Below are 26,856 nucleotides of genomic sequence, written 5' to 3'. Positions count from 1 at the left end.
AAAAAAACTATATAAATTAATATTTTATTTGCATCTTTTGCAATCTAAACAAGTGAGTAGGCACTTGCATTTTGTCTTATTTGTTCATGAGATGTGCACGCCATTGGCTGAGCCAGCACTTGCTGCCCATGTCCAGTTGCCCTGGAAAAGGAGGTGATGAGCTGCCACCTTGAACCATTGCAAGGGACAGTGGTGTCTTTGAAACAAAGATCTTGTAAGTCATTATAGCATTAATAAACTATTTCAATTAATGTCAGGCATCATTTTTTAATGCAAAAAATCTATATTTTGTGTTGAGTTGTCTAAACGGGATGTAATGTTGTAACACTTAACTTTGAAAGAGGGCTTCACAGAAGGGTAGCTTAATTATTTGTTATGATTACTGTGTATATAAAATGTGATAAAGGTATTTAAAATCTTGTTCACTTAAGTCACTGTTCATTCCTACACTGCTGTGTCTCTGTGGGCTGTGTGTGAATTTTACATTTCCAGTATTCGTGTGATGCTGAAGTACACACTAATACTGCAGTAAGAAAGATATGGAAGTGGCAGGTCAGTCTTATTCCAGGTATAATCTTAAACTACAGGAAGATGATCATGAATAGAGAATTAATAGCACCTTAAAAGATTATGCTAATCATAGAAACATTTGAAAATAAGTTTATATTTCATTTCTTGCAGTCATGGTAAAGAAGTGGATTTTTAACCATCTGAGGGTCTAGACTTCACATTTAAATATTGCCTTGTGTCCACTGGTTGAAATGTTGCGTCTAACATCTGAGAGAAGAGTTAATATGCTTCTCCACTTTCTGTGAATTAATTTGTTTCTCTATCCAACTTCGCACTGCTGCTAGTTAGCATGGTAAGATGGAGACTCAAATGTGCCAGTCTCACCTTGTCAGTACACAGCCTCTCTATTGGCAAGTCTTTTGCTTGTAACCCAGGCTAAGAAGAGCTCTGATGAAGATCCCTGATGAAGAGTTTATGCCCGAAATGTCTATTCTCTGCTCCTCGAATGCTGCCTGACCTGCTGTGCTTTTCCAGCACCACATTCTCGACTCTGATCTCCAGCATCTGCAGTCCTTACTTTCATCCACAAAGAGCTCTGACAGCATCTATAACCCAGACATGCAGCAGAGGGCAGTGAGGGCAGCAAGGGTTTCAGTATCCACCACCAAACTAGAAGCATCTCCGCTGACTAAATCTCTGAGGGCTTTAGATTTCTAATTGACAACAAGACCACTGCTGTTGAGGCTCATTCAGTTGCTGCACATCTGCTTGTGGGATAGAAATTGGACGCCCAAGATGTGCCAGTCAGTGAACTCCTCAGTGCTAGTCTTGACACTGGAAGTGATGACTCCTTCTGGACGTTTATTGGGACCTCCTCAGGAAAGAGGGGGAGGGGTATTGGAGAAAAGGGCAGAAAGTGTCTGTCAGTGGTCTCACTGCTTCTTGAAGCTCGGTCCCTCAGATACTGAGTGTCTTTGAATGAGGGACACTTTGAGGTCACAAGCAATACTGGCAGGGTTTTCGGAGTGGTCCCTCACCTGCACTGGTGAGGTGTGATGAGATCCTGAGATGGGCAGCATTGCCAAAATAAAGGCCTCAATTGGTATCTGGGCAGAAAAGCTTTAAGACAGGTGGGGTCTTTGTTGTGTATCCTTCAGCCTGATCATGTGGATCACCCGACTCTTAGCTCACCTACATTGGGCGGTGGGTGAGAATGAAATGCCACCTGCAGAAAGTAGGTCCACCAGCTTGGACATAACCTGCTGCTTATGAACCAAAAGACCAGCAAGTTCCACTTCTTTGTGGATACATCAGGACAATTGAAGGCAGGGGAAATGTATCTGGAGTGGAGCCTAGAGATGGACAGACATCTCAACATGTCAACTTTCCAGCAACTCTTACAACAGCTGACAAAGGTGTGCTTTTTCTCTTTCCTTTGAACCCATATGGAGAGGTTGTGTGTGACAACCTGATATTTTGGCAGTCCAGGATCTTCAGCTACCATCCTAGAGGAGATACCCTTGTTTCACTGCAGAATACTGACAAAACTGGAGACACCAGTCATGAGTCAAGGGTCCAACTTGGATGAAGATACTGTCTTGGACAGTGGGTAGGACCATTGTTTACCACTGGTCAGCCACTGTCCATCTCAGATCGGACAGCTCCTGACAAGTAGGGTGCTGAACCATCACAGTCCCTCTGCTTCAATGAGTGCTCATAGCTTAGAGTCTCTGCTCAACAAATAGACGAAATCATCATAGACAAGCAAAAGGAAAAAAATTCAAACTCTTCAATGGTAAGCTGCAGCTTCAGAATCTTAAATATAAACAAAACAATTTCCAGTGAAAATGAAATAATAATCAATAATCTACAGAAGGAGGTCACATGGCCTATTAAGTCCATGCCAGCTCTTTGTAAAGCAATCCATTTAGTCTATTCCTTCACTTTAGCTGTGTAAAAAGATGAAAATGCATTACAAACAATGCTCCCCCTTAGTTTCCTGCAGGCATACTGACTTCTGATTCCGGAAGCATGTGCCGGACAGAGGTTTGCGCAGTGGCAGAAAATAAATTGAACATCAGTTAAAAGCAGTTTACTGACTGTTCACTTGACCAATATCTTGTAAGGTAGCTTCCCTACCCCCTCATCCCAAGTTAAATTCGGACAGGTGAGTCTGTATCTGTTGGAGTTTAAAGGAATGAGAGGTTGATTGCATTGTGACATTTAAGATTCTGTGGGTTAGTGTTAGGGAGGATAATGGAAGAATATTTTCTCTTGAGGAAAATTCTAAATTTAGAGGATATGGTTTAAAGTGGAGGGATCTCCCTTTTAAGATTGGTGAGGATTTTATTTTCCACTGAGGGATCATCAATTCTGAGAATTTTCTTAATCAGAGAAAAGCGGAGGTAATGTCATTGCATACTTTTAAGGCTTGAATCTATCAAGTTATCAAGAGTAGGTGAGAATGAGGAGTTGGGGCCACAGATGGCACAGCCATGATCTTATCTTAAGTATCAGAGAAGGCTAAAGGGGCCAAAGGGCCTACTTTTAATTTGCTTGTCTGAAATTATGCAAGACTATTTCCCTCAAGTACCCATCCAATTTTCTTTAACCTTATCGATGCTGTCTTCTTCTTCACTCTCATAAGTTCTGGGTTCAGATTCATTACAGTGTGTTTTTTTTCAAAAAAATACATGCTCTCATCTTCAGTTGTATTTCTTGCCCAAAACTTAAATCTGTCTCCCTTAATATTTGTACATTTGAAACAGCTTTTCTTTGTCTAGTTTATCTAAACCTGCATTTATCCTGTATACATTGGGTTTGGGAGTCCGAATTGAAAATAGATTGAAATTATGTCAACAATTTATAAAGACAGTGAGCAGTAATCAAATGTATTGTAAGGTCAATACTGAGCCAAGGGAATGGAGCAAACCTGCCACTTTGTACATAATTTACATAATAGCATTTATAATACCGTGTGCAATTCTAGTTGTAACAATGCAAAACTACTGAAACTATTGAAAGGTTACAGAAAAAGGATTGAAGTGAGGACACAGTACCCATCTTGGGCATACTCCTGATGGAAAGAAGGCTTGTAAAGTTTCATCTCTTCTAAGAATCTGAAGGAACTAGGCAATGTACACCATGACTAGTTGATCATTTGTTTACTAAAGTGGAACTGGAGGATGTGCAGGAATTGGCAGAAACGTTGACCCAAATCCTGCTGAGTAGAATGTCTTGTAACGTGGGGTTTTAGTTGTCCACTTTCCTGCAGGCCTGAGCTCAGATCCTTTGCATGAACATGTAATTTGATAATGGAGCAACAAGGAAAATGGACAACTTAGGACCTCGGTGAAAGACTTAACTGTTGACTATTGAGGTATAAGGATTGGCATTGAGTTACCAATTGTTTGTAATTAACAGGGTACTCCTTTGATCCCAACTCGATCCTACTGGAAAGGTCAGATCCTAGGCTGAAATCTGTTTTTTGGGTTTTAACAAGTGGTCTCCCATTGAGTTAAAAGTATGCAATGTTGTAGATTTAACAATAAAATAGATGTTTACGAAGCAGAAGAAATGTATTTGTAACATAAATTCAGTGAGTTTCAAACATACAATAAAAGTATAATCCTATTAACCACAAAACACTCTTTTTACAAGTTTCAAATCAACAAAATTCCTTATACAGCAGTGCATGTACAGAGCTCACACCAGAATGTTTTTCTCCAGCACCTCAGTGGGTTTGGGCTAATCATGACTTTTAACTCCTTGACTGGAAATCCTTATATCTTCTTCAGGAGCTCCCATATACTTGAGTTTGAACAAATCCAGCTTCATGTCCTCTTAAAGGTTTTATCCCTTCTGGGATTATCACTAACTCCTTATCCGAAGGGAATCTAGTTCAATATATTCATCCTTTTTTAGGAGCACAGTTCTGTACACTCATCTTCATTAATAGAACTGCCAAAACCAAATTAGAACTGAAACAAAAAAGTTTCTCTCTTTCTACTATGTTTTTTGGTCCTGAGCTAAAAACAAACTGTCTACAAATTTCTTACAAAAACCATGAGGTACAATTGCCCACCTTCCTTAATTTGTAAAACCTTATGATATTTGTAAACCCACTGGACTGCTAGAATAGTTTTCTCAAACTGTTCTAAGAGAAATCACATGGTTGCAGAAGTACCTTCAAGTGGGCGGCGCGGTGGCACTGTGGTTAGCACTGCTGCCTCACAGCGCCAGAGACCCGGGTTCAATTCCCGCCTCAGGCGACTGACTGTGTGGAGTTTGCACATTCTCCCCGTGTCTGCGTGGGTTTCCTCCGGGTGCTCCGGTTTCCTCCCACAGTCCAAAGATGTGCAGGTCAGGTGAATTGGCCATGCTAAATTGCCCGCAGTGTTAGGTAAGGGGTAGATGTAGGGGTATAGGTGGGTTGCGCTTCGGCGGGGCAGTGTGGACTTGTTGGGCCGAAGGGCCTGTTTCCACACTGTAAGTAATCTAAATCTTAATTATTAACTTCAAACACACAGAAAACCTATAATTAACAGATTATACTAAACTTTATGTGAATCAGTGTATATCATAGTACTTATACTATTAAGTTCTAGCTCTTAACTTGCTGTCGCAAACTTAATGTAAAAATACAGCAAGTTGCTGAAAAGTAATAAGAGCTTGAGGTAGGGGTCCTTTTTATGAGGCACATAGTCAGCCCTGCATTGTAAATCATGAGCACATTATGGTGATTTGTGAATTAAATACATCAATTCTTTATTTGACCTTGCTGACCCTTTTGTTAATTAATAACTACTTATGTGAACCATGCATTACTTTTTTTTCCCATTAGGACTTAGGCCATTATTTTAAGTGAACAAATAGAACAGCTCCCTGAAGAGTTGGTGGAAACAATAAATATTGATCAATTCAAATCTAACTCAATTTGTTTTCAGAACATGACATATTAATGCTCATGGCTAATGAGCATCTGCGTTTGCATTAGCCAAAGGTATAATCTCATACAATTTGTGTTTGTCCTACTACAGGTGATGGTAGTGTTGTTGGAGCATATATACCAACACCATTTCTCTAGTACCTTGTCATCTTGTAACATTTTGACAGAAAATTAAATGGGATTTCAATGATGACCTCAAAGTTTGTGGCAAACTATTGACAGTAGTCTTTGGAGACTAACCTGTGCATTAGGAAGGTTCACACTTCAAAATCTAGCTGGTTTCATAGAGCTAATTAATGAGAAATATTCTTCCTCTGTAGAATTGCAAACTATTGGTGCATAATTACTTATGGTTCTTAGGCTGCTGCAATTATCTAAAGGTGCCATGGCGACTAAATATCTTAGCCATTCTGCAAGTCAGTCAATGGGCAAAAGTTCAATTGGCAAAAGAATCTCCTCCAATTTACAGAACTGACATGATAAATATGAGGAAAGTATTGCCCTATACAAGATGAGATGTGCTGTTGAACAGATATGCTAATAATCATGGTTCCAAGCAAACATCTTTCAGTGGTTTCTGAAACTTCCAAGACTTGTGTGAAAAAATAATTATCATTTTGATCTTTTTGGTTTTTCCAGAATTTTTGCTAAAACATGATTTTACAAAGAATGGAGTGATTGATTTCAGCCAGAATCATGGAGTTTTTGGCTAGTCCCATGCGTTAACCTGATTAATTATTGCCACTATTAGTGTTAAAGCCAGGTTGCTGTTAAATCAAGATAAAAGTTTTTTTTTTAAAACCCTGGTTTTTAGCTAAATCTACAAAGCAAATAGAATCTTGGGAAACAAGCGTGATTTAAAAAGCCTGACTGCTGTTCAACAGTACCAGCTGAAAATTATGTAGACAAGTTAGATGATGATACAACAAAGCTAGAACTATGATTATTGTCATTCTCTTTAGTCAAATTGTCAGCAGTATGTTTGAGCTTATGTATGCAGTACGAATGTTTGGATAATCTATTATAGAACTTTGAATGTTTATAGTAATTTTCTCCTCACTTGAAACCCTTTTATCAGCATGGGAATCAGTGCAAAATGATTGAATTGTTCCAAACTTTGGTTATTGTGCATTGAAATTACATGTTGAACTCACTGGAGTGCAAAAATGGTTCCATTCCTCTAAAATAAAATGCTTGAACATTTAAAATCTGCATTTGATAGGCATATTATGCATGTTGGTTGGAAGTAAAATGACGCTTAATTCAGTAGTGGCTGCTTCAAACAGTTCAGATAGCTCAAATCTGAGGAGACGAGCAGTCAGTTGCTTGCAGGTGCAAAGTTGTTAGGAAGTATAAAACATAACACTGGTCATCATTCCAATTTTCAGAGACTTGGCCATCTCCAATTCCAAGACACCATATGGCACTGTTGGCAAACAAGTATGGTATTCCAGTTTTACATCAAAATTAAATTAAGCAAAGGTCATTCAATCCATCCAGTTTATTGTAAACTGTGCCCATGAATCATACGTGGAAACATGTTCACCTTTCCTCTGTCTCTCATTTTCTCTCTTTTTGTCTCGAATTTAGATATGTTTTAACTTCTTTCATTTAAAAATCATTCAGAATGCTGTGAAAACGTTGATCTCTTTTATGTGTGAAGTTGTTTCCAGTTTTGAATTTAGCTGTAGCTGCATTTCCTGTGTAGTGTGACATTCAAAATACAGTGATTATAAATAACATTTTGTGTACACTTATCAAAAAAAATTGCAGCTGTGCAAGAGATAACCAAAGAGAAATTCAAAACATAAAATGTCTTCCATTGCTAAATCTATTTAAATTGCTGATTTGTGCTGTGATTTTGTTTTCTATTCCTGAGCCAGAGAGGAAATAATAACTCAAGTAACAGTCGTCTTGTCATTGCTAACAATTCTAATTGCTTACATCTGGATATTGAAGTTGTGTGGTTGTTGGATCTACTTTCACTGCAGAAATATCTATTTTTAAATGTTCAGTTGGCATATTTGAATGAGACTTAATTTCAATTGCTGAAACAAAATACCATGGATGCTAGAAATCGGAAAAGAAATAGAAAATGCTGGAAATACGCAGATAGCGCAGTATGTGTAAAAAGAAACATAAATAATTTTACAGGTCTGTGACCTTTTATGTTCTAGTGTTAAGTAATTTGAATATTATATGAAGAGGTGTGTGCTAATTAAAGAGATCCTGTAAAAGGCAAATGCTGCTTGACTAATAGAATTTGGTTTTTTTTGGTTAAAGTAACAGAGAAGGTTGATGAAGCCATTATGTTTATGCTGATTACATGAAGCATCTGAAGTTCTATATAAAAGGCTGGTTAACAAAATTGAGGCTAATGGACTAACTGGGTCAGTGTCAGCTTAGATAAAAGATTGGCACAAGGATAGAAAAGTGAATGATAATAATCAGTTGTTTTTCACCTATTACCAAAGCAGTATACAGTGGTGCTCCCAAAGGTCTGGTGCTAGCACCACTATTTTTGTTAAATATATAAATCAAATTGACATTTTACTTTCTAACATATTCCAATGTTTTGCCAATGATGCTGCACAGGAGTGGCAGACAATGAGAATGCTGCCAATCTAATTTAATAGGACAATTAAGCCAACAGAATGGGAATACAAACAGAGTTGAAATGTATTGTAAAAAAATATAAGGCCTTGCATTCTCACATGATTTGGGGAGTGACAGAAATGTTGCAAACCTGAGGTTTTATGATTGAGGGTGGCAAGACATGTTTACAGAGTACCTAACAAAACCTATTGTATTCGGGGCTTCATAAACAGAGAATAAATAAATAGGTCTGGAATTTCAGATCGATTTGCACAATTTTGCAGCTTTTGAACTGCAGATTCTGCCCATGTATTATTTTGCCTGAGATTTTTGTTTTCTCACGCAGTTTTAGAATTCACAATAAACTTTGTGCATCATGATGGGTGCAGACGTGGATTGGTTAGAAAGTCAATGTTGGTTCCTGGACATAGCAGTCCAGTTCACAACAGCATTTAAAGCTCCCCCATATCTTGTGTCCTTACTCTCACACCTACCCATGTACTAACTCCTTGCTCCTTCAGATCCCATACCACTTATATGCCACTTGAGATTGTCCAAATACCTCTCCATGCAACCACCATCCCTCTTCATGTATGCACCAGTCATACACCCATTATCCACTATTTTCCATTTTCAGAGTTCGTGCAATATCAATAGGAATTAATTTAAATACAGATGTAAAAATTGACTCCGTGACAAAGTCATAAAGCTTTCAACCAAATGTTTGTAATTGATACTGCAAGAAATTGTTCTCCATTTGGCAAACAAAAACTCTTCAGATTGCCATTCCTGAAAACTAACTACCACTTGCAATGTACTCTGCAACCACATCAAAGGATATGGATGTTATTACAACCTGGTAAAAGGCAGCTTTCCCCTGAACCACTGGCTCAACTAAGCATTCATGCAGGGCTTTTATGGGAAACCAGCCAAGCATTCATAATGACTAAAACCATCAAGACATAATAGCAACTACAAGAGACTGAAATAGATAATGTCCAATTGTGTTTAGATTTTGGTTTTACCTTTCAAAAACAGGGACTTTTTTTTTCCACTCACAATCAAATTTAAACCCCAGTTCCAAGCATGACTAATACCACATATTTTTAATGCATTGTGATGCTTTCTTTAATGGAGAAAAAATACTCTAATGCATGATAGTATGACATATTCTGGTCTTTGTAATAACTTGTGTGGGAATGTGCTGTATGAATCACTGCATTAAAAACATATCTACATTACAATGCAGCATTTAATTGCTGGAGGAGCATTTAAAGTTTTGAAATGTATTATTCTACCCTTTCAAATTGTTCCTAATTCTACAGCAGATTTCCTCCAGTGGTCACAAACTCTCCAACAAGATGCCTTTTTTTCCTTAAGGTCTGCACCAGCACCTCAGAATAGTCTGTCAGTGAGCAGTTAATTTCCTATGGTCTTTTCAGTGGGGTCTCTGATTTCAGATGAGGCATTTGTACATTTTGCATTCAAGGTTATCCTGACCCAAGAAGACAACACATGAAAATGACTTCAGTTTGAGGAGACAAGAAAAAAATCATTTCTCCAACACAAAAAAAAGACACATTATTGATTCTTGCATCTCCATTGGTAATTGAACCTAGACCTAATGATTTTGAGGGGAGTTTTGATTGAAGTGTCTAGAATTATGGCAGATTGAAGTAAAGAAGACAAGGAAAAGCTGGTCTCATAATCTGACGTTAAGAGGACAGTGGACCACAGATTCAAAGTTTTAGTGGATACGAGAGAGCAGAAATGAGAAGACTTTTTTTAAATGTATCAAGTGTTCATAGCCTGGAATACTGCTACAAAAGTGGTAGAAATGAAGGAGGATGAATCATTTAAAAAGGAAAATAGATGAAAACTTGCAGAAATAAACTTCGCAGGGTTTGGAGATAAGGCAGTGGAATGGGATTAATTGGACAGCTCTACTGTGAATCAGTATGGCCTCCTGTATTATAATGACTATCAGTTTCAAACTTTATCTCTCTCTATCTCTGATCTAGACTTAATTATTCATGTTCAGAAATATCTAGTTAATAAATCAGCCTCTTAATATTGATCTAGGGTTAAATCTGTTTTTTTCAGAAAAGATTCTTGGAAAGATTGATTTTTAATTGTTCTATGAAATGTAACAGCATCAATTACCTACATTAGATTGCTTAGACTAGCTCATTGATTAGATAATATTGCATGGTTCAATGTGATGGACACACAGTCACACTTTAGGCTTCCATTCAAATGGGCAAGATACTTGATTAATTTTCACAATCACTCAAATTTTCATATTCATACTTTTTTTTATAAAGTGTTCAACACACACTGGCATCGGCCTTCCATTGGCCAGACAATTGTTAAGCTAATGTAGGTCAGAGTTTCACATGGGGACTCTATTTAGCACATTCTGAAGGAACTGCCTGCAAAATTGAGTTTTCTGCTGAGTAATCCTTCTACACCTGGAACCTTCAGAAATTCTCATTTAAGTCAGAGGGTTCCCATGAATTTATGTAAAATAGTCATTCAGGAAAAGTTAGACTATTAAGAACATGATCTAATTCTTGACCAACTATTCAGCAGACCCTATACTTCCCTGACACACACCAACTACGCCTTCCTCACCAGGTCCCTAACCTAACATCTCCCAGGATCCTTCCCCATCCACCAGACCATAAACATTCCTGTCGCCAGCACACCCGCCCCAGCCCCAATCTGACCAGCTTGGTGCCAGACAGGAACTTTCTTGATTGTAATCAAGACACCAGCACTGCAGCCCCTTTGATTGGACCAGCAGCATCTCCAACCCACCCACTGTCCATAAATGGGCAGTGAGCATGGTACACCCAGCTTTGGAGGTTACCGTTGGACATGCAGGTTCAGGACCATCTATTGAACCTAATGTCAGGGCCCCAAAGTCTCTGCTAAAATTCAGCTCCCAGAATCTTGCAACACGAAAGGCCTTTGTAAATGTGCACCACAGTTATCCAATTAGTTTCAATTCCACAGCTTTCTCCCCCGGACCTACAACGTTTTGTTTTCATTTTAAAGTATATGAAAATCACTTTTGAATTAGCTCCTGGCGTCCTTCCAAACCACCATTAGAACTCAACAAAAGCAAAATTCTGTTGTTGCTGGAGATCTAAAGCATTTTAAAAAAGTGCTGGAGAAACTCAGTAGGCCTGGTAGCATCTGTGGAGACAGAAACAGCATTAACGTTTCAAGTCCAATATGATTTTGTTTTGCAACTGAGATTACAAAATAAATCTCATTATTTTCTCCTTGTTTTGCAAATTAAATGTCTCCTGCCTGACCTACCCACCAGTAAAGATAGTATCTCTAATTCTTGCAGAAAATCCCCTCAGAATTTGAACATCTCAATGAATTCTCCCTTTAAACTTTCTTGCTTTAAGAAAAACAATCCCACCAGTGCTCACTCTCCACATAGTGAAAATCCTTCATCCCTCGCATCGTTCAAGTTAATTGCTTCTGCACCCTCTCCAAGGCCTTGACAACCTTCCTAAACATGGTGGTTAGAGTTTGCTACAATGCTGCAGCTTACACCCAGTCAGGGATTTACAAGGGTTTAGACTAATTCCCTTGCTGTGTCTATTTATACAGGCAAAGCTCCCATATGTCTTTTGTGTAACAGTTTGATCAACCTGCCCTCACACCTTCAAAGATTTGTCTGCCTTTATTTTTAGCTTGTATTTTCTGTCACTGTTTTTAGTGTCACAAGTAATTGCATTTTACTTGAGAATTCGATTTCTACCACTTTCAGATTATACTTTACTGCATTCAGGTAAACCATTCCCTATACCAGTAATGGATCAGCATTATACCCACTCACTTGCTCCTGAATCCCAGCATGAAATGAATTGTCTTCTTTGGATTGCACAATTATAGTGACTTTTCAAAAAGATGCATCACTAGAATACTGAAGGCTACAGATTTTAGTTCAAGGCACCATCAGATGTATGTCTGGCTAACAGGGGCAGGAAGGTGGAATGCGCATCTGTGATCACACAAATCATTCAAAAGTTTCACATTGATACTTTAATTTTTTAAAATGTGTTCACTTAGTTGCAATGATCTTTAAATTATTCATAGAATAATAAAACCAGACACCACAGAAGGCAGTCATTTGACCCACTGTGCCCATGCCAGCTCCTTGAAAGAGTTATCCAATTAGCCCCATTTCCTATTTTCCTTCCCTCCCCAATATTAATATAATTCTTTTCCAGCATGCATTTGTCAAAAAGGATGTCTGTTTGCTCTGTTTCCTTTCACTTCCAAAGATTAAGTTAAAGCTAGCTTCCAAAATTAAATCTGTTTTGCACACTGGTTTATAATTGCTCTTTAACACATTTGACTTTGCACGTAGTGGTAGATCATCTGTGACTTCCTGGCTTGCCATTTTTTGTGGTAATTTGGACACAGTAGGTTTAATGAGGATACAGAAAGAATCCATAACTTTTATTTGGAAGAGTCACATGTCAACACAGTTTAGTGAGAATCCTTTACTTTGCATGTATCCTCCTTCTAATTTTCATTTTCTATTTTCTCAATTTTCCTAGATTCTAGACTAGCATTGGAAGGTAATAAAAGTGATCTCCACTATTTACGAAAAAAAGGATTAAGATAACATGGAACAATAAATCGATTAGCTGAACATCCTAAGTCTGTTATTAGGGTTGTGATATAGAAAATCATATTATAGCCATATTGACAGATCTTTTGTAGCTTTTGAGGATATAGTTATTGGTTACTAGATATTGCATGTTCAGACACATTTAATAAGGTGACACAAGAAGCAATTTCACATCATAAAATTAGAGCTTTACTAATTGGGGATAGAATGTGAACATCGATTGAGAATTGGTTAATAGTCAAAAATTGCAAATGAGTTGGTCATTTTTGGGTTGATAGGTTGGATCAATGTGCTACCACAATGATCAAACTGTTACAATAATGTAACACATTTACAATTATTTCAATGAATTTGCTGTGGGTACGGAGTGTCGGGGATATAAGTTTACTGATGCAAAGATAGGTGGGAAAGTAAGTGATGATGTAAAAAGGCTGCAAAGGACAAAGACATGTTGAGTGAATGGACAGAATGTGGTATGTGAAATATAACATGGAGAAGTTTGAAGTTATCCCTTTTGAGTGAAAAGTAGAAATGCAGAGTTTTTTAAGAGGAGAGATTAGAAAATGCTGGTATTCAGAGGTCCTTAGCTTCCAATTGTACAAATCCCAGAAAATGAATATACAGAAATAGCAGTACTGTAGACCCCCATACATGTTCCAAGACCTACAATGGAAGCCAGAAACCGCGGATAGGTGCAAAACCATTCGTTTAAGCGGGAAATTTACTTTCCCGGCAGTCTCCTGGTTCCTGGTTCTGGAATGCTCCCTATAATATGTTCGGGCCGTGGTAAACCACGGGTAACTGAAACTGCAGCAACTAGACCCACGAATATGGGGGTTACCCTATAACTAGAAGCTCAAAAATGTTGCCTAGTCAGCATTGGGCTCACTGCCTTGCCATCCCCCAATGTGGAGGAGAACGAGCTCAGAACAGGGAAATCAAACCCAGCGCAGCAGCTATACAGGTGCCCTGGCATTTGCACCGGCAATGGCTGGCAGTGTGAGGTCTCCTAGCATCTGCAGGGTGAGGTCATGTCCAACACACAGAGGATATCTGGGGAGTGTGAGCCCATCATGGCTAAGCACTTAAAAGTTCAACATTACAGTCCTTCTTCACTATGTGTCCTTGTTTTTCTACTTTGTACCTAAGCAATTGTGCCTCAGTACCTTTATAACTAAAAATGGTGACATTATACATTTTTCACTGTACTCCTGTATCCCTGTACTTGAGTATAGGTGACAATAAAATCTAATTCCAGTTCTTATTTCAAAGGGATCGGAATATAAGAGCAAAGTTTTGCTACAATTTCAAGTTGCCTTAATGAGATGTGGTCTCCTTTCTTAAGAAAGGATATGCATCTCCTTAAGGGAGTGAACAGAAGTTAAATAAAACTGATTCCTAGGTTGAGCAGGTTCTACTGAGAAGAGTGATTGGGCAAGCTAGGTGGATATACATTGGAGTTTAGAAGAGCAAGAGGCAATCTCATTGAAGCATGAAGTGCATAAAGGTGTTGATAGGATAGAATTTGGGAAGCTGTTTCCATCGGGTTGGAAATGTAAAGTGAAAGATCAGCTGTTTAGGACTGAGAGGAGGAGAAGCTTCTTCACTCAAATGGTTGTAAATCTTAGAATTCTCCTCCAGAGAACCATGGGTACTCAGTAACTTGGTATATTCAAGGAGGGTTTGATAGATTTTTACATACCAAGGGAATTACGACAGGCAACAGAGCTTCAGGATCAGCCATCACTCTACTCTAAGGCAGAGTGAACTCAGCAGGCCAAATAGCATCTTCTGCTCCTGTCTCTTACACTGTAAATTTTGTTTCTCTTATTCATTTGAAGGATGAACACTAGGTTAGCATTTATTACTCATTCCTAATTGTCCTGGAGATGGTGTTTATGGGCTGCTTTCTTTAAACTGGTGAATCTATGAACCAGAATGCTGTTAGATTGGATTTATTTATTGTCATCTGTATTTTGTTACAAAACACAGTGAAAAGTGTTGTATAGCGTTGCTGCTCTCCAGCATTATCTTAAAGCACAGAAAAGTAAACCAGAACATAGAATATGAAGCCAGACAAATAAATAAAGAAAGAAAAAGTATTCAACTTTACAGTCCTTCTTGTTAAGTGCTCTACCATGGGTTTGGTGAGCAAGCAAGGGTCCCCTTCAGCAACACCTCACCTCCACCGATATCCTCGCCACTATGAATCCTCACTGGACTTCATAAATGCAGGTACTCCTGATGCTTCCAGGCCTTATACTGAGCCCAAACTCACCTCTGCTACTGTCATGAGTTGGCACTGGGCTCGCTCATTGCCAATAATTACCATCCCCATGAGCGAGCTCTTCAACAAGAGGTTAGGTAAAGTAAAAGAAATGAGAGGAGAGAGAGAGAAAAGAAAAGTGGACGCAGCAGATGAGTCCCAGACTCAGAAGCCCCACTCCACCTCCATCTTACCTGTTAGGAAAGGATTTTGACTTGGCAGCAGTGAAAGAACAGCAATATCATTCGGGATAACTGTGTGGCTTGGAGTGGATTTTGCAGGTTGTGGTGTTACCATGCATCTGCCATTTTTCCTTCTGGCTGGTAGACGGTTGATAGATGTTGTCGATGGAGATTCTATGAGTTGTTACAGTGTTTTGTGTAGATGGTGCAGAGATACATAAATTTGCTAGGGTTTTTGTGTCATTGCTGACCACCCTCCCAGTACTTTGTGAGCAGTATACATAATGAGGAAAAAGGCTGAATGTCAGTTGATGACTCCAAAATGGAGAGACTACATTGCAGCAGTCAGTAATAGCTAGAAACCAGAACGCTGTGCCTAGTTAAGGTTCTTCTTCTGTCCCTAACCAAAGGACATTGACAATGATTGTAGCACCTCAACCACAGCTATCAGTTAACCTGAGATCAAATAACTCAGCACAGAAACATGGACCCTTGTTTTTTGTTGGGCCTCTTGATCTGCTCACTTGATAAATCTGGTGTGTAAGCAGAATTTCCATTTTCTCCATATTCCCTAATCTGGGCAGTTAGGGATGGGTAATGAATGCTGGCCCAACCTGTGATGCTCTCATTCCATGAACACATCAAATAAATTTGTCATTGTTCAGTTGTTTGTGCCTATCAATGCATGTCATTGCCAGCTAATTCTTGTGTGGATGCTATATGATGTGATCTTCCACCACAATGATCCTTCAAACCAGTGCAGAGCTAGCAAACTTTGTTGAGGGATTTGGTGATTTAATCAATGTAGTTTATTTCATTTTTGGTTTGAATAATTTGATTGATTAGTTTATTTTTGGTAAAATCTACTCCAATTTAGTATTGGTTTTGAAGCAGTTACATAAAGAATTGAAATCTTATTTGTTTCTTTTTTCTTGTGCGTTTGTCATGATTTTATGATTGGTGACATAGAAATTCATTGGATTGTTAATTACTGTTTTAATGAACATAATATTCTACTAAATTTCATGTGATTTAATTAAAAGTTTTTAAAATGTGAGACTTGAGAGAGTCGAAATAAGCTGTGTCTATTGATTCCTCCTGAATTTATTAAAGCTGCTGTATTCTTCCAGTCCCCTGAGACACTGCCTGCTGAACTGTGTGCAATCCAATGACAGCTTAGACCTCTGATACATAACCAAAGGTCTCAGCTAATATCCTCGCTATCATCTCCACCTGTTTTTATTAAGTTAGTACATTGTTGTTAGTAGACTAAAAATTTAATGAGCATCTTTCCAATTGATTATCTTTTAAGATTGTTCATTCCAACCACCATCTTCCCAATCTTCTTACCCTGGTCACATAAGCAAGCAGCAGTGTTTTCGTTCTGAATAAAATTAACATAACTCGACTGCAAATTTTTGCACTATGCTGTAGATCTGCAAAAATATTATGCGCACTGTAAATTGATTTAAACTTTTGTATTGTTATCAATAATACAAAATATGGTAAAAAGTTGAATGGGTAAATATTTTTAAATCGTTTTAAAATGATGCAGCTATTGAATAACTAAAATTAGATATAACCATATTTATAAACATTTAATTGGAGATAATTTATGAAACAATTTCATAAAATAGCAGGCAACCCAGAATCTCTACATTTCAACATCTAAAAATAATTTAACTTGTGTAAAGCAGGATTACGTATGTGTTTTCAACCTGACCTAGTACTGCAGATTTTGTTTGCTACGGACCGATCATCTTTTTCAAACCATAGCACAAAAGTAATATACTACAGATACTGAAAATTTGAAATAGAAACAGATAATGCTCAAAATGCTCAGCAGGTCTGGCAGTATTTGTAAGTGGAGAAATAGAGTTAACAAACCAAATTTTCTCTTCAACCCCTGAGGTTAATGAGCAGACAAATGCGTTCTTCCCAGTCTCTCACCTTGGGTCCACCTAAAGGAGCTTTTCATGTTGGGAGGGTCAGAGGATCTAGCTACCCACCCGCTAGCAGCAGGTAGCCCATTATGCCAAATAAATAGTCTTTTAAGGGTACTCTACAGATGCAAACTTGCATTTTCCAATCAGTATTATTTATGGCAGACCAAGATGGACAATTCACAATTCTCTGCCCAGCTAGGGAATGCATCCTTGCATCCACTGTAACCATGGACCATGGCTACAACTATTGGGCATCCAATTAAACAGTTATGCATGCATGATGATGATGATGTTAAGTGTAAAAAATGTAAAGCTTTACAGAGAGTACTTCTCTTGCTCTTGCCTTCATGAACAGCTTCCATCTTTGACAATTGGTCTGCCAGTTACACAGTGGTCTCCTTCTGACTGTCCAGTATTGATTGTCCTGTAAAAGTGCACATAAGTCACTGACTGACCTGCAAGTCACACAGCCTCAGAAGCCGAAGTAAGGTTGAGACCTGGCAATGCAGCCAACGTGAAGTGCTGACCCCATGCGAGATCCAGCCGCATGTTTCAAACCGGTGATCTTCTATCAGATTTAATTAAAGCCCACAAGCCTGTAAAGCTAATAACATTTCCCTCTGCATAGAGCCTGTCAGAACTGCTAAGTATTTCCAATATTTTGATTTTTGTAGTCTGTGTTTAAGATTGTTTGATGGTTCTTAATGATAAATAAGTAGCTGCTGAAAGAACTTGAAGTATTTGTAATTGGAACAAATAAGGAGTCTAAATTCTTAATTGCTCACTAAATTTAAAGTTAAAATCTTCCTAAATAATAATTTGTGTGCTCTGGCTCTCCAGCCTTTTATTTGCAGGATATTTTGTCAACATTTAATCAGCAGTATTTATTAATGTGGCACTGATGGCTGTGTAGATTTTCCTGAAGCCGTCAATCATGGTGAAATAGCCTGGGAGACCTCTGCTACTATTTCTCTCTGTCACTGTATTGACCCCAAGGGCTTTCTGGTTATGCATGAAGCTCAGATTGCTGCAAATTGCTAGTCTATTTCTGCAGTTGTCTGTAATAGGGTTGCTTTAATTTGTTTTTGTTAATTTTGCTAATTTTACAAGCTTTCTATTTTCTTACAGCCTTTATGGTCGGCACATGCAAGCAAACCCTGAACCACCAAAGAAAAGCAATGACAAGTCCAAGAAGATAAGCCGCAAGCCTTTGGCTGCGAAGAACAAATGAAAACGTTGATGGATTTTCATCTTGCTATTGAACTCTTCTAGCATGCGTCCCTGATGTGTATTAATTACCTCACCTATCTTAACATGTTATGCCAGGAACAGTAGATGGGTTTTTTTGTGCCTTAGGTATTTTTAATGGTTTCATATCTTGAGGTGATACCTCAGTTTTAACATTCTTTCCATAATTGCCATGAGTGGCTTTTGTTACCAGTAACTACATTTTGGGTGACCCCACCTCCCTCCCCACCATTATCTTCTATTCACAAATCGTGGATAGAATAGGTTAATTATGCTCCAAGAAATGCAACCATTTGTACGAGCTGTCACATGTGCTTTCAGAATTGTTCTTTTGCTAATGCAGTATCTGAACTTTTACTGCTTTTATGATGTTTAAATAAAATCTCTATTTATATGTATCATTCAGTGTCTTTTCTTTTATAAATTGGATAATTGCATTTCATTTTCAAAATGGATAATCGTATCTGTTGACATGTTAAAAAAAAACTATAGCATCTACTTCTGGTAAGAAAAACATGGAAACATAGAAGATAGGAGCAGGAGTAGGCCATTTGACCCTTCAAGCCTGCTCCACCATTCAGTGTGATCATGGCTGATCATTGAGCCTAATACCCTAATCCAACCCTTCTGCCATATCCCCGGATCCCTTTCACTACAAGAAATATATCTTCCCTCCTTGAAAATAGTGTGATTTGGCCTCAACCACTTTCTGTGAATTCCTCAGGGTCAGGATTTCCCCTGAGTAAAGAAATGTTTCATAATCTCAAATCTAAATAGCTTATCCCCTAAACTTTGACCCCGGTTTTGGAATCCCCAACCATCAGGAACATCCTTCCTGCATCTAACCTGTCTCGCCCTGTTAGAATTTTATATGTTTTTACGAGATTCTTCCTCATTCTTCTAACCTCCTGTGAGTACAATTCTAACTAAATCAGTTTCTCTCTATACATCAGACCAGCCATCCCAGGAATCTGGGAAACATGCACTGCACTCCCTCTATAGTAAGAAATCTCTCCCCAGATTAGGAGACCAAACTGGACATAGTATTTCAGGTGTGACATCTCCAATGCCCTTTATAATTGCAGCAAGACATCTTTGTTCCTCTACTCAAATCCTGTTGCTGTGAAAGCCAATGTGCAGTTTACCATCTTTACTGCCTACTACACCTACACACTTTCAGCAACTAGTACATGAGGACATATTGAGCATTCCTCTCTCAATTTATGGCTAATCAAATAATAATCTGCCTTACTATTTTTACTACCAAACTGGATAATATCACATTTGTTGACATTATACTACATCTGAAGAAGGGTCACTGGACCAGAAATGTTGATTCTGCTTTCTCTCTGGAAATGCTGCCAGATCTGCTGAGGTTCTCCAGCAATTTCTGTTTTTGTTTCAGATTTCCAGAATCTACAGTTTCTTTTTTGGCCAGTCACTTAGCCTGCCCAAATCATACTGTCACACCTCTGCATCCTCCTCACAACTAACTCTTCCACCCAGCTTTGTCTCATCTGCAAGTTTTGAGATATTCCATTTAGTTCCCTCAACTAAATCATTAACATATATTGTGAACAGCTGTGGTGATACTACCAATCCCCACTAGTCACCAACTGCTAATCAAAAACAAAGAGTGGTGCGTGTATAGAATGAGCTGCCAGAGGAAGTTGCTGCGACAGTTGCAACATTTAAAAGGCATCTGATGGGTTCATGAATAGGAAGGGTTTAGAGGGATATGGGCCAAATGCTGGTAAATGGGACTAGATTTATTAAAGGATATCTAGTCTGCATGGATGAGTTGGACCTAAGAGTCTGTTTCCATGCTGCAGATCTCTATGACTTGAAGGGTTGTTTTCCCATTTAATTTAGAGAATTTGCAAATTGTTCCCATTCTATTGCCCTATTTATTCCTACTCCTTGTTTTATTTCTGCTAACCATTTTCAATCCATTTCCATACACAACCCCTAATTCCACGTGCTTTAGTTTTAAACATTAATCTCTTATGTTGGATTTTGGACTTGCTGAATGTTTTTGACAAATCAACCACACCCATTGGCTCCCCATGATCAACTCTACTAGTTTAATCCTTGAAGAATTCCAGCAAGAAATTGAGGGGTCTATTTAGAGTGGAATGGAAGGACTATTTCCCTTAGCAGAAAGGTTAAGAACAAGGGTTCTAAAGAAACTGATTGAAAGATTCATTTGAACAAAAGAGTGATTTTTGGAGCCCATAAGATGGTGAGTATTTGCCAGAGATGGTAGTAAAAACAAACTCTCTTTACCTGCAGGGTTGAGGCACAGAATCGAGAAAATTGAATAAGGCTGAATGGCCACATCAACCCAGTAGGCAGGGTGGATTCCATCTTCTGTGCCATAAATTTCAATGATTCAATGAACAACTTGCAAATTCTCTAAATTAAATGGGAAAACAACGCTGAGAGTCATAGAGCTATCCTGCACGGAAACAGACCCTTAGGTCCAACTCGTCCATGCTAACCAGATATCCTTAATAAATTGACTCCCATTTTCCAGCATTTGGCCCATATCCCTCTAAACCCTTCCTATTCATGTACTCATCAATGCCTTTTAAATGTTGTAATTGTTGCAGCTTCCACCACTTCCTCTGGCAGCCCATTCCATACTTGCACCACCCTCTGTGAAAACATTGCCCCTTAAATCTTTCCCCTCTCATCTTAAACCTATGCCCTCTAGTTTATCGCTCCAGGAAAAATAGCTCCAGTCTATTCAGCCTCTCCGTATAGCTCAAATCCTCCAACCTGAAACCCTTGTTATGTTATTAGCACTGGGTTTTATTTAAAAGCATTTGTTATATTTGGAATTCTAACAGAGAAATTGAACTGTCAGATGTCTTAAATTCTAAGCATACAGCTGACGACCCAAATTTCAATTATTGCATAGTGTATGCTCCATCATCTTTTTGAATTATTTGCATGTCAATCTGTCTTTTTTTCCATAAAAATATAAAATATAAAAACTTCATAGCATAACTGAGATGCATAACTTTCCAGCAAAGCTTTTGCATGCCTATTGTCCTGTATTCTCCAAATGTTTGGTCAATCAACTGCATTGCTATAAATGGAATATTGGCTCAATATTATGGAAACATTGTATCCCAGTTCATTCCATGATCATCATACAATGTCTCACAAAAGGAATGACTGAATAATTTAGCTTTACATTTCCTTTCTGTCAGTGACTGACTGAAGAGAGATGGTTAAAAACACAATGTATAAACTGGTCAAAATTCATGAGTGAAATGTTAATTTTCAAAAACAACTGGTTTGGCCCTTTTTTTAATCTCCAAATCAAGCCCTTCCTGATCCTGCCCATCGCTAATTTCAAGAGAAATGGGACAGGAGGCTGGAAACTATCCAGCCACCAGGAGGCAGGCTGTTCCCAGGCAACAATAATTACCTGACCCTCCCCCAATTCCTGCTCCAATCTATTTCCAAACCCCCTTTAAAGTTAAAGTTTACCAAGTCACATCAGCTCATAATTTCTATGCCCAATAGCAAGAAGCTTACTTACTCATTGTCAACAGTTTCTTCTGCATCATTCTTCACCCAACAGTGAGTGAGGCCAGGGGAGGAGATGACCTTTGTGGTATTATCACTAGCTGATTAATCCAGAGACCCAGATAATGTTATGGAGACCTGGGTTCAAATCCTGTATGGGACAGATGGTGGAATTTGAACTCAATAAATACCCAGAATTAGGAGCCTAATTGTGATTATGAAGCCTTTATCAGTTGTTGAGAAAAAGCCATTTGGTTCAGTGATGCAATTTAGGGAAGGAATTAAGTGGTCTGGCTGACATGTGACTGCAGACTCACAGCAATGTAGTTGTTACTTAACTGTGCTCTGGACATTTAGGGATGGACAGTAAATGCTGGCGTATCCAGAGATGCACTTATCCCGTGAATGAGGAAAGAAGCCTGAATGTTAGGCTGGTTCCTGGGTGGTCGTTTTTATGGGATAGTTAAAATGCTTTAGCTAAAACACCACAGCTTTGAGGCAATGCAGACTTGCTGGCTCTTCTGATTAGAACCTCATTTCCTCCTACTCTATCCCACCATTTACTGGATTGGATTTCTGACCCATGTAAACGGTTGAAGGGAGCTTTGGACTTGTGTCAGAGCAGGATTCAAGATAAACAGGGAACGCATGTGCAGCTGTCAGCTAAGTAATTAAAATATTCAAATAGCTTAGTAAGTAGTATTTTAACTCTCAGTTCCTGCTTTAAAACAGCCAGGGCATCTGTTTCCCAACCTGTCAGTTACCCACCAGGTTCACAAGGTAAGCACACAGCAGGGAGAGCTTCTTCAGTGAAGCTGACAAGCTGGGAAGACCTGCTGCAGCTCCCTGTATTTATTATCACTTATTTAATGAGTGTACAGTTCGTGCTTGTTGGATCTGTGGTGTTTGAATTTTCAATCATTCTCATTTCTTAATGACCAATTAATGACTATCTCTATGAACAATGAGTTACTCGGGTGAGAACACTACTATTCTCATAGGTGCAAGTCTCTGTTTTGCTCAAATTATGAGCTCTCTGTCATCTTGGCTTCATTAAGAATACTTTTGTTGTTATTCCTGATGAAGGGCTCTTGCCTGAAACATCGATTCTCCTGCTCCTCAATGTTGCCTGACCTGCTGTGCTTTTCCAGCACCACACTCTCAACTCTGATCTGCAGTCCTCACTTTCTCCTCTATTAACAATAGTCTAACTTGTTCAGTACTTTGCCTGCTGATTTGTATTGGACTGGTACTTTAAGAGATGCTCGCAGCTCAAAATCTCATGTGATTCTTTGCTAGTCATAAGATAACTATTTGCTTGTAAATCTAGCATTTTAAGCTAATAACTAAAGATTCTTAATCTTAACATTACATGGTTGCCTTGCACAACTGGAATGAACAACTCTAACAAAAGCAAAATGCTGTGGATCCTGAAAATTTGAAGTAAAAGCAGATCATGCAAAATCAATGGAAAGAAATGAACTGGGTGGTTCTTCAAAAAGGTGGCCAGATACAGATATGAAAATCCCACTCCCATTTCCAACAGATCCTATTTTTAATTCCTCCACACACCCCTCCCCACCCCCCATCAAATGTATTGAGGAGATCGCCTAGACCCTAACTTATTTCATATTTCATGGCAAGTGTGAGGTGCTGTGTTCCAGATATAATTTGATTGGTTGCACTACTCAGCTTTAAGCAAAACACACTTGTTCTGACCCTATAGTTAAAATACAAATAAAAGAAAGAAGAATTGGAATAACAACACAATTGGAAAACTTTTCAGAATAACATATTATTTAACTACTAAACAATATAGTAACATCCTATAACACACACTTGACAAAGGCAAATTCAGTAAAATAGATTGTCTCAGTAGAGCCAGTCTACATTTTAGCTGTAACACATCAAGGAATAACAGCTTCCACGTGCAGCTCAAGACCCCAGCAACTTCTGAAACCTAAACTAAAACCCTGGTTCTGGAGGAGTCTGACTCCACCCATTCGGGCTGCTTCTATTGTTCCATTTTAAAAAAACAAAACAAGGCCTCACAAGCTGTTTATTGGCTTGGAGCAGACTGCTCAACATCACTGTCTCAACCTCCCTTCATTAAAAGAAAGGACAAAATATACCTCTTAAAGCCATAATATCGTCACCATCGGTAGGAAAAGGGCAAAATTTGGGAGAATGGCAAAAGAAGTCAAGTAAGACCTTTCTCAACATTGAGAGAGAATTGAGTTTTCCAAATAAGTTTTGGCTCTCCATGTAGGAGTGAGGTGCTGAATATCAGACACTCCACCATTTGCCTTGGCTCTTTCTGGCTGAAAATGGCCTATTTTGCCCTGGAATGAGAAAGGAAGTCGAATTGAGAAAATGAAAGCGGGTGGCATGGTTTTTAGTACTTGTGCAGGTGAGGGAATAGTGGTGAGGTGCCCTGAGTTAATGAGTAGGCAGTGCAGAAGGCATACAGGGTTAGTGATGTAAGAGAAGATGTTTCATACAAGAGTGAGAATGATAGAGCATATGCCTTTTTGGGGAGGTGGCTGTAATAGCAGAGATAAAGTGAGTGTAAGATAACACAAAGAAAATGCAGACACCCACTCTGGTGCAGCTGAGAAGGTCATTGAATTTCTTCATGTACTGTTGGACATTCCTTCAGGCAGCAGAGCCTGCACTGACCGGGGTAGAAACTCAGACTATGCTAGGAGATTTGGTGATTATGGGCTCCTCCACTGCGGAAAGAGAATATTCCTTCTCTGCCCCACCCCCTCCAACAAGAGCTCCAGGCCCCCATCTGCAACATGGGGCACCAATTTCCACTCACTTGCCATGTCTGGAGTAAATGTCACAAACCATGCAGGGCAGTTTCAGTTTGACAGCACTTGAACTAGTTGCACAATAGTCTATTCAAGATGGCATCAGTGCCAGGGATCTCAGGCTGTGTATCCTGCCAGTGGGTGAGTACATCCAGCTATGGCAAGTAATAGAGGCACTAAAGGCACATGGTTGGTATTTAATGAGGGAGTTTAGGATAATAGCATGAGAAAGATCACAATCTCATAGAAAGAAACCCTCCATGAAACTCAATAAAATGACACTTTCCCAAAATATAGTAATATTTAGCCCTCTGAGTTTGAGTGTGCTTGGTTGCCTTAAGACAATACAATTAGCTAAACTGTGGAATCCTAATTTCATTTTGGTTAACAGCTCAAAGATTGTTTTAAAGATGAGTGAGCCAGGAATTGAAGTTTGTTTTTACAAGATTTGAAGTTCGTAAGATTCAAAAGTTTTCAATGGGCTTTCATGAATGGGATTTTTTTAAATACAGTAAAGGCTGTAATTGACATTTAGACTTGTATTTCATGACACCTAAATATTCTTGCCTACTCTGGTTAATCTTTGACACCCCTGTAATAGGTTAGCTCTGTATTGACCCAAAGCCTGCAAAGGTAGTTATCAGCAATTCATTAATTCTCAGACCTCATATTTGATGGTGTATTGGCAGGAGAATGCTGTTCTTCCTCAGAAAATGTTAGGTTTTATTGACCCCCACCTTATTTCACAATGTACTATCTCTCCAACCTTGAATTACTGTATTTTGTACACTTTAAAAGAAATTTTCATCAATAATTTTAGCTTCATTTCATGATGACCACAGCATTACAGCTTTTACAATATCTGATCACTCATTGAATTCCTAAGAGAGTTTGAATTTAAAAAGCTGCTTTCCCTTTATAGGCTTTGACAGAAATGTTGCATAGTTAACATGCAGTCAATTTCCCTATGATTTTTATTGACAATCTTCAACACTTTATTTTCAACATGAACATTCCATGCATTCCAAGCACATGCTTTGAAAATAAATGGACAAGTTATTTAGAAGATATTGAAACAAAATAAGTTGAATAGACAAAATAAGATTTCTCCCTTTGACAGCTCCATCGTACATCATTTTACAAAAGCTCCAGATGGGAGAGCAGAACGCTCTGTGACCTCCTTCTAAACAGATGGGGCAAAAATAATTTGCCGCATTATCTCCATAGATTTAAATGTTTAAATGAAACTAACACACTCTTCGTGAAAGGTTCAGCTTAGGTGTCCTAAAAGGGATCTTTGTCCAATTTCCTGGCACCTGTTCACACATTCTGTGCTGGCAGGATTGATTCTGCCAACAGAAAGTATACATGCAGAAGCCGTGATGAGAAAATTCATATACTGGTTTTGCTTTGTCTAGAAAATGATATAGCATCATGTGGCAGATCAGAAGAGTGCTCCCATTTATGCCAAGAGTGCTGCTTTTATATTGGACAAGGATGTCAAAAATGATCATTCGTGATTTTTCATTTGTGACTTCTTCTAGAAGATCAGAGGCAAACCAATCACTGCATGTGGGGAAATTGAACCCAATGATTGCTTATTACGTCCATTCAAGAAGTTACGAAATTGCATGAGCGTAAAACTGAGAAGAACAGTGTGCTCCTTCTGACTTCCCACCTCTTCCTCAGCCAAGCCATTTAAGGGGATCATTCACCACTGCTACTCTCTGCTCAGCCTCTCAACCCTAATTTCTCACATACCACACCTACTTACCCAAGAGTTATTGCTTCTTTCAGAAGCTTCCATGTAATCCCAACTCTCTCCAAACACAATACAGAAAACATTCTATGGTGTTAGAAATACATCTAGTCCAGATCCATTCACAACAAATCGTTTTTTAATGTGCAAACTGTCTGACCCGTATGAGGCTGTTGCCATTATAATGTTTAACATAGATTCCTCAGTTACTACAGGAAAGATATATAACAAAATATTACCAGATAAGTAAAATGAATATCCAAAATTAATGCAAATAGTTGATAGCTTGTGTAATCGATTGGACCGTAGCCTGCAGTAACTTTCTCTTTAAATGATGGAGTACTTCATAGAAGCAGAATATTTAATGTAAGTTATTATTTACAATA

At 38.5% G+C, this 26,856-nt stretch overlaps 1 protein-coding gene across 2 annotated transcripts in view; it reads left to right on the top strand.

Annotated features, from left to right (window-relative positions):
- Positions 1 to 18,753, top strand: part of rsu1 (Ras suppressor protein 1) — a 170,255-nt gene extending 151,502 nt beyond the window's left edge. For both annotated transcript variants that reach the window (XM_043690376.1, XM_043690377.1), the window contains exon 9: positions 18,236 to 18,753. In XM_043690376.1, the coding sequence (XP_043546311.1) occupies positions 18,236 to 18,338 (103 nt within the window). In that variant the 3' untranslated portion in view covers positions 18,339 to 18,753. The remainder of the gene's footprint in view (positions 1 to 18,235) is intronic.
- Positions 18,754 to 26,856: the final 8,103 nt, after the last annotated feature.

This window comes from Chiloscyllium plagiosum, chromosome 5, assembly GCF_004010195.1.
Source record: "Chiloscyllium plagiosum isolate BGI_BamShark_2017 chromosome 5, ASM401019v2, whole genome shotgun sequence".
NCBI lineage: Eukaryota > Metazoa > Chordata > Chondrichthyes > Orectolobiformes > Hemiscylliidae > Chiloscyllium > Chiloscyllium plagiosum.
The sequence above is the reverse complement of the archived record's forward strand: the minus strand, read 5'-3'. Positions and strand labels throughout refer to the sequence as shown.